The sequence below is a fragment of the Vanessa cardui genome, chromosome 12 (genome assembly GCF_905220365.1).
Source record: "Vanessa cardui chromosome 12, ilVanCard2.1, whole genome shotgun sequence".
Lineage (NCBI taxonomy): Eukaryota > Metazoa > Arthropoda > Insecta > Lepidoptera > Nymphalidae > Vanessa > Vanessa cardui.
The window spans coordinates 1,000,897-1,017,316 of NC_061134.1; the positions used below are offsets into that span (position 1 = coordinate 1,000,897).

At 32.8% G+C, this 16,420-nt stretch overlaps 1 protein-coding gene across 3 annotated transcripts in view; it reads right to left on the minus strand.

Moving 5' to 3' along the window:
• LOC124534438 overlaps window positions 1–16,420 on the minus strand; it is an 80,033-nt gene that overhangs the window by 36,150 nt on the left and 27,463 nt on the right. For 2 of the 3 annotated variants that reach the window (XM_047110316.1, XM_047110314.1), the window contains exons 2-3: window positions 9,623–10,431; window positions 5,077–5,182 (exon numbers count right to left, since the gene is read on the minus strand). In XM_047110316.1, the coding sequence (XP_046966272.1) occupies window positions 5,077–5,182; window positions 9,623–10,328 (812 nt within the window). In that variant the 5' untranslated portion in view covers window positions 10,329–10,431. The remainder of the gene's footprint in view (window positions 1–5,076; window positions 5,183–9,622; window positions 10,432–16,420) is intronic. The other variant, XM_047110315.1, reaches the window with a different exon arrangement.

Here is a 16,420-nt window from a genome sequence, read left to right on the forward strand (position 1 = left end):
GTCACATGCAGGTTTCCTCACAATGTTTTCTTTCAACACTGAGCACGAGTTGAATTATATCATACAAATTGAGCACATGAATATTCAGTGGTGTTTGCCTGGATTTGAACTCGCAATTATCCGTTAATATGCACACGTTTTAACCACCGGGCCATCTCGGCTCTCCTTAAATCAATTATGTGTAATCGAACCTCTAATTCGAACTTAAAATTTTAACGAGTGGCGTAATTATTTACGCACAAAATACATAACTTTATTTATTCTTTAAGCAAATACTTTTAAATACAACAATTTATAAGGTTAATATTATAAGGTGAAACCCGCTGTTTTGGTCAAATGACTCGCACATATCGTTGATTCAAACCCGGAGTTGATCAATAAATAATTATTGGATTTTCAGGTCAAAAAATTCTCAACACCAGCATGAAATTGACAGGTTAAATATTAATCTTATGATATTTAAGGTTCTACATAACTCTACCTAGCAGTAAAGAATAGCAATTTAATACCAATAAAAAAAAAATACCAAAAAAAGTATGCCCAGCATCATATGTAGTAATATATGATGCTGACTTCAGTTACATCAACGCTGTGAACCACGCACCAACAAATAGTGGTTTCACGGATTGGTCCAATGAATAAGCCGGTCGTCGTGTAACCGGATAACGGTTGATAGACTATCAGATATAATCCAGGCAATTTATCTTACTCGCTAACCATTGAGACATTTGTATTGAATGCACGCTTCTAATGAAAACGCAACTACGTCTAATACTGATTGAAATGTGATCTCTTCGGATATCCTGTTGTAATTAATAATATTAATCTAAGTATATAAAAGATAAAAGTTTAGATATAATGGTGTTTCACATTAATTAGTGCAGTTTTCATAATCTATCGTTACTAGAAATGATGAATCGCTAAAGCACCGAAACTATACTTTTGGGAAATGAGAATTAAAGTCAAAATATTAAGCCTCATTTTCCAGAACTACCATTTGGTGTTTAAGCTTTTCATTTCTTTTCAAATTGAATCTAAGTAATTAATGAAATTGACAAAAAAAGACCCGCTGAGTTTCTTCCGCCGTTTCTACTCAGGTCAGGGTAAATTCAGTATATCTTTTCAACATTAAGAAATACAAAAATCATCTTAGTTTAATAAATAATTATATATGTTTTTACTAAATCTGGCCAGAAAGTCAAGAAGTATTAGTTTGTCTCTTTATTATCATCTATATAATCTTGTATTGAATATTATTTAGGCCAGAATAGATAACTGAAATATATAAGGTATCTGTCATAACTTTAAGCATAGACAAGTGTAACTGCTTAAAGTAAAAAATGCATAAAATACATTGTCGATAGAAGCAACGTTTTCACTTCGCATCTAGCCGGGTAACTCAATAAACCGGTCGAACGTTCGCCCCGGATGTGCCCGATTGACAGATATTGTTCCGGCAATTTGATTTACCATCAATAATGGATGGTGCATAAAGGTAGTATCACACAGATACGTCCATTGATCAATTTAAAAGGGTTGTTCACATCCACTTAATATACTATTAATATTGTTAATAAAGTACATACTATTATATGTAAGATATATAAATGAACACGTGGGGTTTTTATTATATTTAATCATTGAGTAATAACTAATTTCATTGGGGGTAAATATTTAGTCCAAATGGAAATTAAACTCTCTAATTGAGTTGATCGTTTAAAGAATTTTATTCACGATGAAAAATTTTATTTTTTAATTTTTGTATGTTACTGTTTAATCAAATCAAAGAATAAGTATTAACTTTATTCAAGTAGGCTTTAACAAGCACTTTTGAATCGTCATTTTACAATTAAGTAAAGCTACCACCGGTGCGAAAAGTAAATTCTACCGAGAAGAACCGGCAAGAAACTCAGTAGTTACTCTTTTTCAACATTTATTAGATACAAAGACAAGTTAGTTAATACAATTATATAAATTAATATATCCTGCTTGGAAGTCAACGGGTATTAACTCCACGCAATTTATCATCTATAAAATCTCCTATCGAATAATATGCATTTTTACCATTGTATTTTTTATAAACGATTTGAATTTACGAAACGGCAAAGTTAAAAATAAATGTAATTTATTATGGTAATATTCTTAATTGATAAGAATTCCTATAAATTTTAATTATAATTATTATTAGTTCAAGAGTCAAACCGAGATTTAATTTTAATATCAATTTAATTTTGTTAGATCTTTATTATTTATATAACGTTGACACATTAAGAAGCTCACATTTGATGTCAAGAAGGGTATAAGCAACCCTGCAGATAAACTCAAATCAATTAAAAGTGAAAGTAACATTTAATAGAAGTTATCCCCTCATTATTGAGAGAGTTTGTAACTTCTCCCCTTCTCTATTTCTGGCTGGTCTCATTTTAATTCAATTAATCTCATAAGTCAATGGTGCTTGTTGAGGTTTGAACCCACAACCTTTTTATATTCCCGTATTTTAACTTAATCATCTTAAAACAAAAAAGGTTTTTCATTTATAAAATGTATCAAAAACCGCAACATAAAAAGACACAGCGAGTGAATGATAAAATAAATGTTTCAATAGAGAGTAAGAGCGTTCTCAAGGGATGGTCGAAACCCGTATGCCCTTGTCCAATGTCAGCCCGAACTGAGTACGGGGCAGTATCTGTACAATGTACCCTTATGGGGCTGTCTAATTGATTGAGTTACACAATTTCCTTTAGGACACTAATAATTACTTCGAAAGTATTTAATTATTCAGTCATGCGTACGTAACAGTGACTTTTATATAGAATTTTATATCACACAAGGTTGCTTTGTGCCTCATTAGCTGACTTAGTATTGATGATTCCAATTAAGCGAGAACATATTTGTTGTTATGCTTGATTGGTCATTGTTCATTCCTGTTTTCAGGTTAAGGATCACAAAATACTACACAGAGCTATGTTTGTTCAATGAAATTTTGTCAAAAAAATCAAAATCAATCAAAATATACTTTATTAAAGTAGGCTTTTACAAGCTGTTTTGAATCGTCATTTAACAACTATATTAAGTGAAGCTACCACCGATTCGAAAAGTAGATTCCACCGAGAAGAACCGGCAAGAAACTCAGTAGTTATTTTTTTTAACATTTAAAAATACTTTCATATTAGTTCGTACTAATTCCACGATTTAATTTTTTTTTAATAAAACCTCGAATTTAATTTAGGTACACCATAGTATTCTGTTTCCAATAGGCACCATATAAATATATTTAACACTTGCCTACAATATATCTAATGGATGTTACGACCTCCGTACGATAGAGAAATCTATGTTTTTCTTAGCCCAACCGCTAGGGAGACACATGCGAGGCACATTAGACCTCGAATGTGTTAATATATCGACATTTACTTCAGAGATTGCACCATCAAATTAAGAATGTATATAAATACCAGCTCCCTGGAGTATTGAGGAGTTAGCTCGACTTAAATTTACTAACTTAAAAATAATGTATTAAGTAATTTGTCATGATATATTTGTAATTCAATTACTGTCTAACATGCTATATTACATTCTGTGCCGAGATGGCCCAGTGGTTAGAACACGTGCGTCTTAATCGACATTGCGGGTTCAAACCCAAACAAGCACCACTGAAAATTAATGTGCTTAATTTATGTTTATAATTCATCTCGTGCTCGGCGGTAAAGAAAATATCGTGAGGAAACCTGCACGTGTCTAATTTCATAAAAATTCTGCCACATGTGTATTCCACCAACTGGAATTGCAACAGCGTGGTAAAATATGTTCCAAAGCTTTTCTTCAGAGGGAGAGGAGGTCTTAGACCAGCAGTGGGAAATTCACAGGCTGTTGTTTGTTATGCTACATTAAATCTGTGTAATTTAATCTAATATATTGTCATTGTAAAATAGCCGTTACGTTATTATAAATTAGGCTGTAAATTATCTAAACGGCACATCTAAGTGGTCAATCAATAATAAAGTTTCGAACCTCATTATACAAACAACAAACAAGCTCGGAGATAATTTAAAGATTTATATGTAAAATAGTCATTTCATTTCACATAAGCGAACGAAATGAACGAGCGAAAAGAATAAACGAATGAAAAGCGTACTTGCGCGAGTGCCGTTCAATTACGAACGATTTCTTCGATTGATATTAATGGGCTATTTAAATAAAATGTATATGCATATCACATAGCATATGACGTTTTAAAATGGTGTTTCTTTTTATAAGCAACTAGTAGTCACCCGTGGCTTTGCTTGCGTTTTAGGGTGTTGGTTGTCATGTTTTAGGCAAAAAGTAGCCTATATCCTTCCTTGTAGCTCAAGTTTGCTTCATACCAAATTTCTACAAATTTGATTCATTGTTTTGATAATAAAAGAGCGACAGATAGAGAAAAGTATTTTTACATTTCAAAAAACATCAAAATCAAAATAAACTTTATTCAAGTGGGCTTTTACAAGCACTTTTGAATCGTCAATTAACAATTAAGTGAAGCTACCACCGGTTCGGAGAGTAGATTCTGCCGAGAAGAACCGGCAAGAAACTCAGTAGTTACTCTTTTTTATAATGTGAATATAGAATAATATAGAAAATAGATGATGAAAATTTCCAAGTTAATTGTAATCACTTATATGAATCAATAATTGAAATCAAAATACAATTCAAGTCGTCCCTCAAACAAGCACTTCGGTCGTCATTGTTTAAGTTTAAATTGGATTCCGAACACCATTTTGGAATGAGGATTCGATCGATAAGAACAAGAAACCCAAAAATGTTTAGAGTAAAAAGTATTATAGTCGAAAATTAAATGATAGCTCTTATCTTTTTTAACTTTCTTTTTTATTATGTTTTAACGAAGTAATTGTTTGTAAACCGAATAAAAGATTAATAAAAAAAAGGTGTTTATATATTTGTCTTTGGTACATTTATGGATATGATATTCTACGTAAAAAAAGTATCATAAACAATAGCAATTAAAATTGTCAAACTACGAAGACGATTTACTAGAATATATATCAAGATGTATTAAAACTACATTAATATTCTTACCTGACAAGAAGCGTTGCAAAGAGAACGGTTAGAAGTGGCAGAAGCGTAGCGAAGCAGGCCAGGAAAAGTGTCTGCACGTCAGTGTAACCTGAAAACATGGACAGAACTGCGACAGGTCACGTGCCTACACGCTGCGGGTCGCGTGATCGATCACGCTGACAGCAGCAGCAGACAGCTTGAGAAGTTTTAGGGTTTAAGACTCCTCAAGCGCTTTATCATTCATCAACCAAATCAAATCAAAATAAATTTTATTCAAGTAGGCTTTTACAAGCACCTTTGAATCGTCATTTAACAATTAAGTGAAGCTACCACCGGTTCGGAAATTATTATACCGACAAGAACCGGTAAGAAACTCAGTAGTTTCTCTTTTTCAACATTTAAAAAAATACACTCATTTTAGTCACCGACAGCTTTTATACATGTACCCATAACAACACATATATTTCTTGTATATCATTGTAATCTTAACAGATGCATATTTACGGAATACTTTTTGTTTCTATATTATACTGGAGTTAATTTCTGTATTGTTTCCGTTAAATAGCACATTAAAGTAAGCAGCGAGCTTCATTAGCATACAGCAGTAATATAACAGCTATCCCGGTCGATTCGCTGGCATTTATTGAAGAGTTCCGTTGTCTGTCTCCGGTACTCATCATCAGGTCTTTGTTTAATGGAAATTTCATTCCGAAATAAACCTCTTTCGAACATAAAATAAAAACGTAAACATCAATATTTAAAAGAGTTTTAAGTGGTTTAAAAATAGAACGATTTAATAACTGTATAAGGACTATTACTGAATTTAATGGCATGGCAACATTATTTATTAAGCTTGTTGTCATAATAAAAAATTCTAACGCGAGTGTGGTGCCGCAATTGATTAAATTTACATACAAGAGGAATATATGAATAATTATACTACAGGTAAGCTTACCTGAGCAATTTTTCAAATGGTCAATAAAACAGTTTAAATTAATTACGTCCTTTTAGTGAGACATTTGACAGTTTTCCATTTTCTTCTTCTAGATTAACTCGCGTTTTGGTAAGCGACCGCATATTTATCTATATGGTAACTGGTATTTTATATCGTTACTTTTTAAACCGAGCCGAGATGGCCCAGTGGTTAGAATGCAGGCATCTTAATCGATGATCGCAGGTTCAAATCGAGACAAGCACCAGTGAATATTCATGTGCATAATTTCGTGCTCGGCGATGAAGGAAAACATCGTGAGAAAACCTGCGAATATCTTATTGTGTCAATTGTTTCAAAACCAAATTTCATCAAATTCGGTTCAGCGGCTTGGTCGTGAAATAGCGACAGACAGACAGTGTTACTTTCACATTTATAATATTAAGTACAGATTGCTCGGCGGTAGAATGTACGATGGGTGGGTGGTACCAACCGCCTAGTAATTAGTCTCTCCGCTGGCCTTGTAACAGTTTTACTTCGTGCAATGTTTTTTATGCATTTTTACTTTTAACGTGTTGCACACGAAATCACGACACGAAAATTACTTTGTCACAATTTTCTCACATCATGGAAGATTCATTCTTGAAAATGTTTCAATTCAATTATTTTTTCATCGAAAACATTTTTAATATTGTAAAGTACTAAGTTCGATGTGTAGACATTATACGTACACACATATATAAATAAATAAATAAATAAATGAACCTTTTTATTTTTTCATTTTTCAACTACAGTATTATATGTACTCGTATATTTACGGTGGTAGTATTTAATTATTGACGATTCAAAAACGCTTCACTGTGAAGTCTACTTGAATAAAATTGATTTGATTTGATTTAATTTTACATTCCCTTATTTTATTATTATTTCTTTATTTTTTTAGTTATGAGATGAGAAACCCCCTGTTTGTAAAAGCCTTCTCCAACTCAACATCAACACACATTATGTATATACAACCTAAAAATGTTTTACATCCTCTGACTTTCTAATATATTTTATTTCTTTGTGATACAACGGTGAATCTCTCTGTATTGTGTTTTGCATAGTAAGATTAAATCTGACCCTCGATATCAGTCAGTAAAGATATTAAACTACCTATGCCTATAATATACTATTTGTATTGAGATAAAAGGTTGAAGCTATTTTTTTATATGTAATTATTCATCCACAAACGCGCTGTTGTTGTTATGTTGTTATACCACATTATATCAATTATTATATTATTTTAATGTACAGTCAGAGTAAGAAAACCTTCGTCAGTTTTCAAATTCATACTTTATCAAGTCTTAAACTCTTAGTACAATTTTCATCATTCTCGATCGGTAAAGCAGATTAATTGCTCATACTGAGCACACGAAAATAGATCTTAAGGTGACAGAACTTTTCTTATCCTGACTGTATCTGCAGTCGGAATGTGTCCTTATTGTGAAGTATTGTTATATTAGTCTTTGTGGGATTCTAGAGCTGGATGGTATTTGACCATAGTCTGGTCATCTCTATTACAATATGAATGATCGTTGATGGTTATTAGAGAAAAGAAGATAAAAATATATAGTTAAGCGCGTTAACTGATTTTATGTGACACAAGTGGTATTATTGTATGAGGTGAAGGTTGTTGACCTTGGTCTATTGGGCGCGTTTATACCGCGTCTCGTCCTACAATCATTATAAGATAAAAAGGGGTTGCATTATGATATGCGCGTAACCGTTACGTAAAGTATATTGAAATATATTTGAAAACGTGTCCTAAGAATATGAGCCGAAAGCTCTTAGCATTGTAAAACTTAATATGAATAAAAAAATCATTACCGCCTGATGGTAAATGCTCATCACCACCCATAGCAAATGGCAGTGCGCCACCAATCTTAGGAACTAAGGTGTGACCCTTATTTCTGTAGTGAATGCTATTACTGGCTTTTTTAAACCAAGATGAAATGCTTAGTGTCACGAAGTTTATACATACATTTTTAAGTTTTTCTTTGGTCGATCATAATTATTTTCTATTTCTCATATATTCACATTAAATATTCAAAATGTTTTCACTCAGGCTCAATTAAATTTTACTTCAACAGCTGTACGTATCTAAGCTGTTAGTATAATAGACCGTTTATGAACAAAAGTGTCAAACTGTGATTTCTGGATACACGTTAAGGGTTCAACGCGCAACGCTTGCTCTACGTCCCATTTAAACGGGACGAAGACCAAACTATATACTAAGAAATGTAAATATTAACAACAACACTTTTATAGTTTCAAATAAAATGTAATACATAATGAAAATCATATTGTGTATTGAAATTAGACTTTTTTTTTTAAATATTCCTTTATTATAGAGGATTTGATCAAATATGATCACGCCAACCTCATTGGAACACAGTCTTATTACATAATGCAAAATAGATAAGTGATATCAGACTTGAAAATCACAAATTTTTTTTAGTGAACCGCGCCATCTTTTGGTACAAATAAAAACTAAAGAAATGTTTCAAAATTTCTGATTCCTAGACTAGATTTTGTGCAAGGGACTAGAGTTAATATACTTTTATAACGTAAGCCAAAGTCATTTAATCCTGCACGTACTGCTGATGCGTAGCCAAATAATACATATAGGGTCGGCCCTAAACGTGGGTAAGTTATAAATTTAGAATGCTCGTTAATTTGTCAAAAAGATCCGCCTCCTGGGATTTTAAGGACTCCAGAGTACGCACCTCGTAAAATACGCGACCTCTGAACCAACACGAGAGTAATTAGGTATTATCAATGTATGTATAAGCGGAGAGCTAATTAAAAATAAACAGGCGCCTATGAATCGTTAAATTATACACATTTATAAATAATGGAAAATGAGTTCAGCATATTTTATTTATACTTTTGACAAATTCAATCATCGATATAATGAAACCTATGGGTATTTGTTTAAAAAGACAGTTTTACTGTAACTATGTTAATAATAATCTAAATTTATAGTATAAAACTGGGAAGCCTAGTTAACTTCTACTCACTAAAAATACCCTGAAATGCACTTTTTGGTAAAATTTATATGTAAAATATATCTCCAAATTGATAATAAATAATGTCTTCCTAATATAATAGAGGTATCTTTACATTACTAAGAACTGATTAATATAATAGGGTAGACCCCAAAAAGGAAACCAGTAATATAGCATGTTACCCTTATTATCGAACAAATTACGGTAAATTGAATTTCAGCAAGGTTAATCATGTCTGGTATTCATTAATTCGAGAGCGACAATGAACGCGTTATTCCGCATAAAACATCCGACGAATAAAAACATTCCTGCCTCGTAATACCTCCGGCCCTCAGCTCGGAATGCATGTCGAATTGAATTCGTAAGTTCGTACTCCCCAATGTTTATACGAATGCTTTAATAATATGCATACATAAATTTTCTTTCTACGCAACCTGTTAATAAAATACGGCAGGATATCTTGGATCCTTTTACGCGATTACGTAGGTTTTATTTCAAGGATACATTTGGAATTTTGATAAGAACACTGGTAAGAAATGGAATCGCTAGATTTTAAATATTGTTTGTATGTAGAACAGTTACTCACTTGTGTCCGGCGCCACATCGTTGTCTACGTTGTGCGCTGTGATATTCGCTAAATTATACGCGCTCTTATTCTCATTCATATTCGAAGGCTTGATAACTTCAACTAATTCAACATAATCCACCTTTCGTAGTACATCACTAATGTTACGATTTCTCTTATCTAAATTATTATCACTAAAGCCGATCTCTTTAGTATCGTTACCATCGCTGCCATTAATCTTAGCGGCTATTAAGAACTCAAATCTAGGTGTGTCCTCAGCAAATTCAGAATCAGGTCTAAAGAGTATGTCAGTTAGAGTTTCTTCACGATCTGATTCGGAGTCTATCATCTCGTCTAGCAGAGGACTTGATATGTTCAATTGTTTCTCGAAGGCTTCAGCTTCGTTCTTGGGTATTTTTAATATGCTAACTTGGTCTTGGTTCTTATTTTCGGAAAACGCCACGTCCCTATCCTGCTCAGCGTTAACGATAGCTTCCATTTGTGTATTGGAACTTTTATTAGTTTCCTCTGCAGTTTCTTCCTCGCTCGCAACGATGAGGGTATCAGAATTAGAATCTACTGGTATATTAAATGTACTACTATTATTAGAAAAGTTCATTATAATTTCCGTTGAATTGAAGTCGGAGTAGGGACGAGAGTGCACCAGGTCGGCAGATAGAAGCGAGTTGAGGAGGTACAACATTAGTTTTAATTTCACGTTTGTCATTTTTCTGTGTTATTTCTTCTTTAGTCATATATCCATTATAGAGGTGAATGATATCGGTGTTTCTATTTATTTATCTTCATTATTCCATCGTTGTTCAGCGAATCTGCGAACAAAATTGAACTATTAAGTGTTAAAGTTTTCATAATCAGATTTAAGTGTTTCAAGTATCCCTTGTTTTCGATGTTTTCATACTTAACGAACTAAGCTTATTAAAATGCCTGTTTTCTCTAGACGAACTTATAACAATAGCAAAGTAAAATAACTAACAACTGATTACTGTTTCTATAGACTTTATAAGTAATAAGTTATCTTTATGACAGATAAATATTTTCGATTGACTCCTCTCCCATTAAACCCTAATAACAAAATAAAACCATAAAACCCTCTCCGGTTTGGAACATATTCCACCACGCTGTTCCAATGCGGGTTGGTGCAATGCACATTTGGCTGAATTTCGATGGAATTAGAAACATGCAGGTTTCCTCACTATGTTTTCCTTCACCGCCGAGTACTAGATGAATTATCAACACGAATTAAGCACGTGAATATTCAGTGGTGCTTGGGTTTCAACGCGAAATCATCGGTTAAGATGCACACGTTCTAACCACTGCCATCTCAGCACTAATTGTTAACATGATATAAAATAATTAATTTTGATAAATTGTTATTTTATTAACAGTGAAACAGGTTGAAAATGTAATTGATAAATTTATATTTATAATTGGTTTCGTGCTCAGCCTTGAAGAAATACATCGTGAGGAACCTGTATCTGATAAAAACAACACGTGTATCTGACAACCCGCATTGGAGCGGCGTGCTGAAATAATCTTCAAACCTTTTCTCAAACGGAAATGTGGACATTCCCAACAGACGGCCATTACCGGCTAATGCTTCATTTACGACAAATAGGGTATTAATATGTTCAATAAGAACTCTTATACGTTAATTACTCAATATGTTGGACGAGATTAGATGAGAAACAAAGACGTATCTCGGATTCTTAGTTTGGAGGAGTTTAATACCGTTGATGGGAGGTTTTAACAAAGTAAACGAGCAAAGTAAAAAAAATGGTTTAGGTAGTGTAATACTAGCTAAAAAGTTTAATTAAAATAACAATGAGTTTATAAGTTTACTTCAAGATTTGTCAAATCAAATAAAAATAAACTTTATTCAAGTGGGCTTTTACAAGCACTTTCGAATCGTCAATTAACAATTAAGTGAAGCTACCACCGGTTCGGAAATTAGATTCTACCGAGAAGAACCGGCAAGAAAATCAGTACTCTTTTTCAACAAAAAATATAAAGTCATGTTAGTTAGTACAATTATTTAAATTAATATATCCTGCGTGGAAGTCATCAGGTATTAATTCCACGCTTTATTTATCATCTACAAAATCGTGTATCGAGTAATACACCTTTTTACCAATGTATTTTTTATAAACGATTTGAATTTACGAAACGGCAAAGTTAAAATGTCTGCGGAACTCAGTTGCTTTTGGAATGCTTGAACCCATAAGACTAACCTATTTCAATCCGCCATTGACTAGATAGTTCATACTGTAATTACCCTTATTGATGTAGAATAGCAGTAAGTACGAAACAGCTATAACATTGCTTCAATCCAATCTCGCAACTATTAATCATCATTGGAAGCTACTAATTATACTAACTAAGACTTAAATAATAGATATTTAGGTATATATTTAACGAATCGTTAACTAAATATGCATGATAATTTTTCTTATGATATTCTTGGACGGGCAAATTTTGATTGACCATTACCTGATGGTAAGTGGTCACCACCACCATAGGCAATGGTAAGAAACGGTAACCATTTCTTAAATCACCTTGCCACTGTGCGCCTGTTACACTGGCTCACTCGCCCTTTAAACCGGAACACAACAATACTGAATACTGCTGTTTTATATTAGAATACTTAATGAATGGGTGGTACCCACCGAGACCAGCATGCACAAAGCCCTACCACAAAGTGTTATTATCGAAATAATTTATTAAAATTTTAATACAATACATATTATAGTAGTGGAAACATGAAACTAAATAGATAATCGTGGCTTCAAATTCCCTTCTGTTGTGGTTAATCTGTGTGACTATTGCATTATTTACCATGTATAATATACGAAAAATAGTATTCGTTATGAATTAAATGTAAAAATATCCTTTAAGCCTAATTATTCGTCGATTTACAGTGTTAAAACATAACTAAACTGTTAGTAATGTAACTAGTATCCAGTTAATCCTATCCTTTCGTGTCTTAGACGCGTTAAAGAGTTGTGCTTGCTTTGTAGAGTACGAAAAAATTAATCATAAATAATATTAGAATTACGATCTAGTTTAAATATTAATTAGTTTATATATAAAGTATCTCTACGTAGAGATGGCCCAGTGATAAGAACGCGTGCATCTTAACCGATGACTTCGGGTTCAAACCTTGCAAGCACCACTATATATATATGTGCTTAATTGTGTTTTTAATTCATCTCGTGCTCGGCGGTGAAAGAAAACATCGTGAGGAAACCTGCATGTGACAAATTTCATAGAAATTCTGCCACATGTGTATTTCACCAACCCGCATTGGAACATCGTGGTGGAATATGATCCAAACTTTCTCCTCAAAAGGAGAGGAGGCCTTAGGCCAGCAGTGGGAAATTTACAGGCTGCTACTTTACTTTTACTTTATATAAAGTATATACATATAAAGTTCATAGCGGACTCCACGGAACTGACCAACTAAATTTTACCGCCCTCCAAAGATTTCCGCTCAGGTGTACTTTGTCTATAGGGAAATCCGCCCTTCCCAGAATCCCTTAATATTAAATTTCATTAAGATCCGATGAATGGCTTACGTTATAAGGTAACAAATTGAAAGACGGAGTTACCAACGTAACGAAAATAATGTATATTATATTATTAATTTATATAATTAATTTATTAATATTGAGTCGAGATGTTTAAATAAAACTAATTATAACGGATTTGAATCGCGTATATTAATTATTTTTTAAATAACCCGACGTTTCGAGCACTTTTCAGTGTTCGTGGTCACGGGTAGACTAAGATGATTGTCTATTTGAAGATCAAAGAGTCGAGATGGCCCAGTCGTTAGAACGCGTGGGTGTGGGTTCGAACCCAGGGGGGCACCAACCTTGGGAACTAAGATGTTATGTCCCTTGTGCCTGTAGTTACTTTTGCCAGACACATGACAGCCAATATCCTAAATCGCGAGCGAAACCGCGGGCGATTACTAGTATATGTACTCCATGTTATGTATCATCGGATTCACAATGCCTATAAGCGTCTATTGTGTGAACGCAGCATAATGGCCGCACTAATGAAAGACGAACAATTTTTAATATCTCCCAACGTCACGTGACATTAACAGTTGTACGTTACGTACGACACAATAGCACTGTATCCTATTCAACGGATACCATCCGTCAATGTCAATATCAACGATTAATGACGGCTTTTTAAAGTGAAACTTCTGAGAACAAAATAAGAAAATCAAGGTCAAATTTTAAATCTCTTCTGACGTGAAATGGCAACACTTACTTAAATTATTATTAATTAATTCGTTATAATTATCCAAATAAAAGTAAAAAGTTAGTAAAGCTAACAGCCTATGTGTCTTCTGAGTAACACAGATTAAGAACATCAATCATAGTACCTGTCACTTTTTGATTCTTCTTTATCTTGAAGATTATTTATGATTTAAGTGCACGCTTTCTTAGTATTGAGCCATATCTATATATTAATGTTAATAATTTAATTAAGTACAACTTGGTGGTAGGGCTTTGTGCAAGCCCGTTTGGGTAGGTACCCACTCATCAGTTATTCTACCGCCAAACAATAGTTTGTACTCCGGTTGTTTGTGTTCCGGTTTGAAGGGTGAGTGAGCCAGTGTAACCACAGGCACAAGGGACATAACATCTAAATCCTAAGGTTGGTGGCACATTGACGATGTAAGGAATAGTTAATATTTCTTACAGCTTGGTTTTCTATGGGTGATGGTGACCACTTACCATCACATACAATAAAAAAAAAAACAAAAATAGTATTTAAGGTCGCCCATGAGATTTCGCTTATATTCAAAATATTCTTTACAAATTTCTAAACCTATGACAGGTTTTATTTTGATTCCATTTCGTTGTAAACTGCAGTCACTCGTCTAAGCCTTGCCCCATTATGATGAAACTTTATTCATAAGAAATTTTCAATGACAAAATGTATACATTAGTTGACTTCGAAATGGACTTTGTCGAACACAATTTACTTTAATTTTTTATTTTTTTTTCTCTTATACACTAACTGGCCACTAATTTTTATGCGCTCTCTAAAATTAATTGTTTCTTAAATTGTAACGCTTTAATAAATTGCAATTAAGAATCCTTTAAGATTTAAGATTATCTATGCACCTATTTTTCCATAGTCACTGGAAAATTCTTAAAGTTGATATTTAATTGGAGATGCTTCCATTAATTTAGAGTTTCCTATGTTGTCTGAACACAGTCTTAATCACCCTTCACATATTACAGTCAGAAAACCTTTTACCTTTTTTCAAATTCATTCCTTTAACGAGTTTTAAACTTTTAGTACCTTTTGAATCTAAACATCAAATAATTGCGACGCAATATGTCATTCTCGATCGTTAAAGCAGATTATCCACATAATGAGCACACGAAAATAGATCTTAAGGTGACAAACCTTTTCCTACCCTGATTGTACAAAGCAGAGACTTGTTGGGTGATTTTGGTGAAAGAGTGGTTTCTAGAATGTACATCGCGCCACTTCTAATTTCATTAAAACATTGTTCGTTCCAAATATTCTGGTTTCCAGAATGTACACCACATGCTGCTTGTAATTTCATTAAAATATTGTTCGTTCCAAATATTCATAGCAGAAAACGAAATTGAATGGTCCAGCAGACTATTTAAGAATACTAATTATGTAACGAAAAACTTTTATATTTATTCGACTTCTTATGATATATACTAGTTTCAATCTTACTTGTAGTTCTTTTTACTAGTAAAATAAAACGGGCGGATTGGAATTAACTTATTTAAAAAAAAAAACAGTTAATATAAAAAAAAATACAAATAAAATAATAACAGTGCCTATTTAGAATTTGTTTAATAATTAAAAATATATGGATTAATTCCATTGGCAGGAAACACCCAAGTATATATGTACATATAAACTAGCTGCCTCGACGTCTCGCTGAAATAATAATTTTAAACATTCAGATACAGAAGGGACCTGAATGTTTGAAGGCAACCCGGGACTGACTCTAATATATGTAAAAAAAGAAGTACAGTTACATAAACATATACAGAAGGTTCATATACTTTTGTAAAGATGTATATAATATAGGTATGTACATGTCACCGTTAGATTACTAAATTCGTTAGATTACAATCCGACGATATAGATTGTAATCTGTCGAAATATTGTGAACCGTGAAAGATGATGGCAATTCAACGTATTGTTTTTCCCTATATTGTAATCTAAATTTAAAGAGGAGACCGCTACTTATAATAATGTTATATACATATAAACAATAAGCGTCTGATTTAGTAATTATTTTAGATACGAATAACAAAAATTACTATCTATTTTATTAGTTTAGGCATAAAAGTTTTGATTCTATATAATGCAATTGTCCAAATATTTTTTATTCGTATAAATTTTATTAGTTGCGAATCAAATAAAAACACCTTATTTACCTAAGTAAACAGGAGGCATTTTTCAATTAGGAAAAATGCTATATTTTTAATTCATTAAGCTACTTGTTTAATTTTTGTACTTGTACAGACTTTATAACAATGTGAGTTATAAAAGTTAACTTGGACTACTAAAAAGGCTATCTAGCTTAAGGCTCGTAAAATAATACGATGCAACTAACACGTTCCCCTATCTGGAATGTCTTTAAAGTGTAACTGAACTGTTATTATGTCTGTAAGAACTTCTTATGGTCTTCCAGTCATTCATAAGAACGGAAAAATAGGATGGGTGTAACAGCATGGGCATGGACTTTACACTACGGACGTTACGGATAACGAAATTATCGGATAT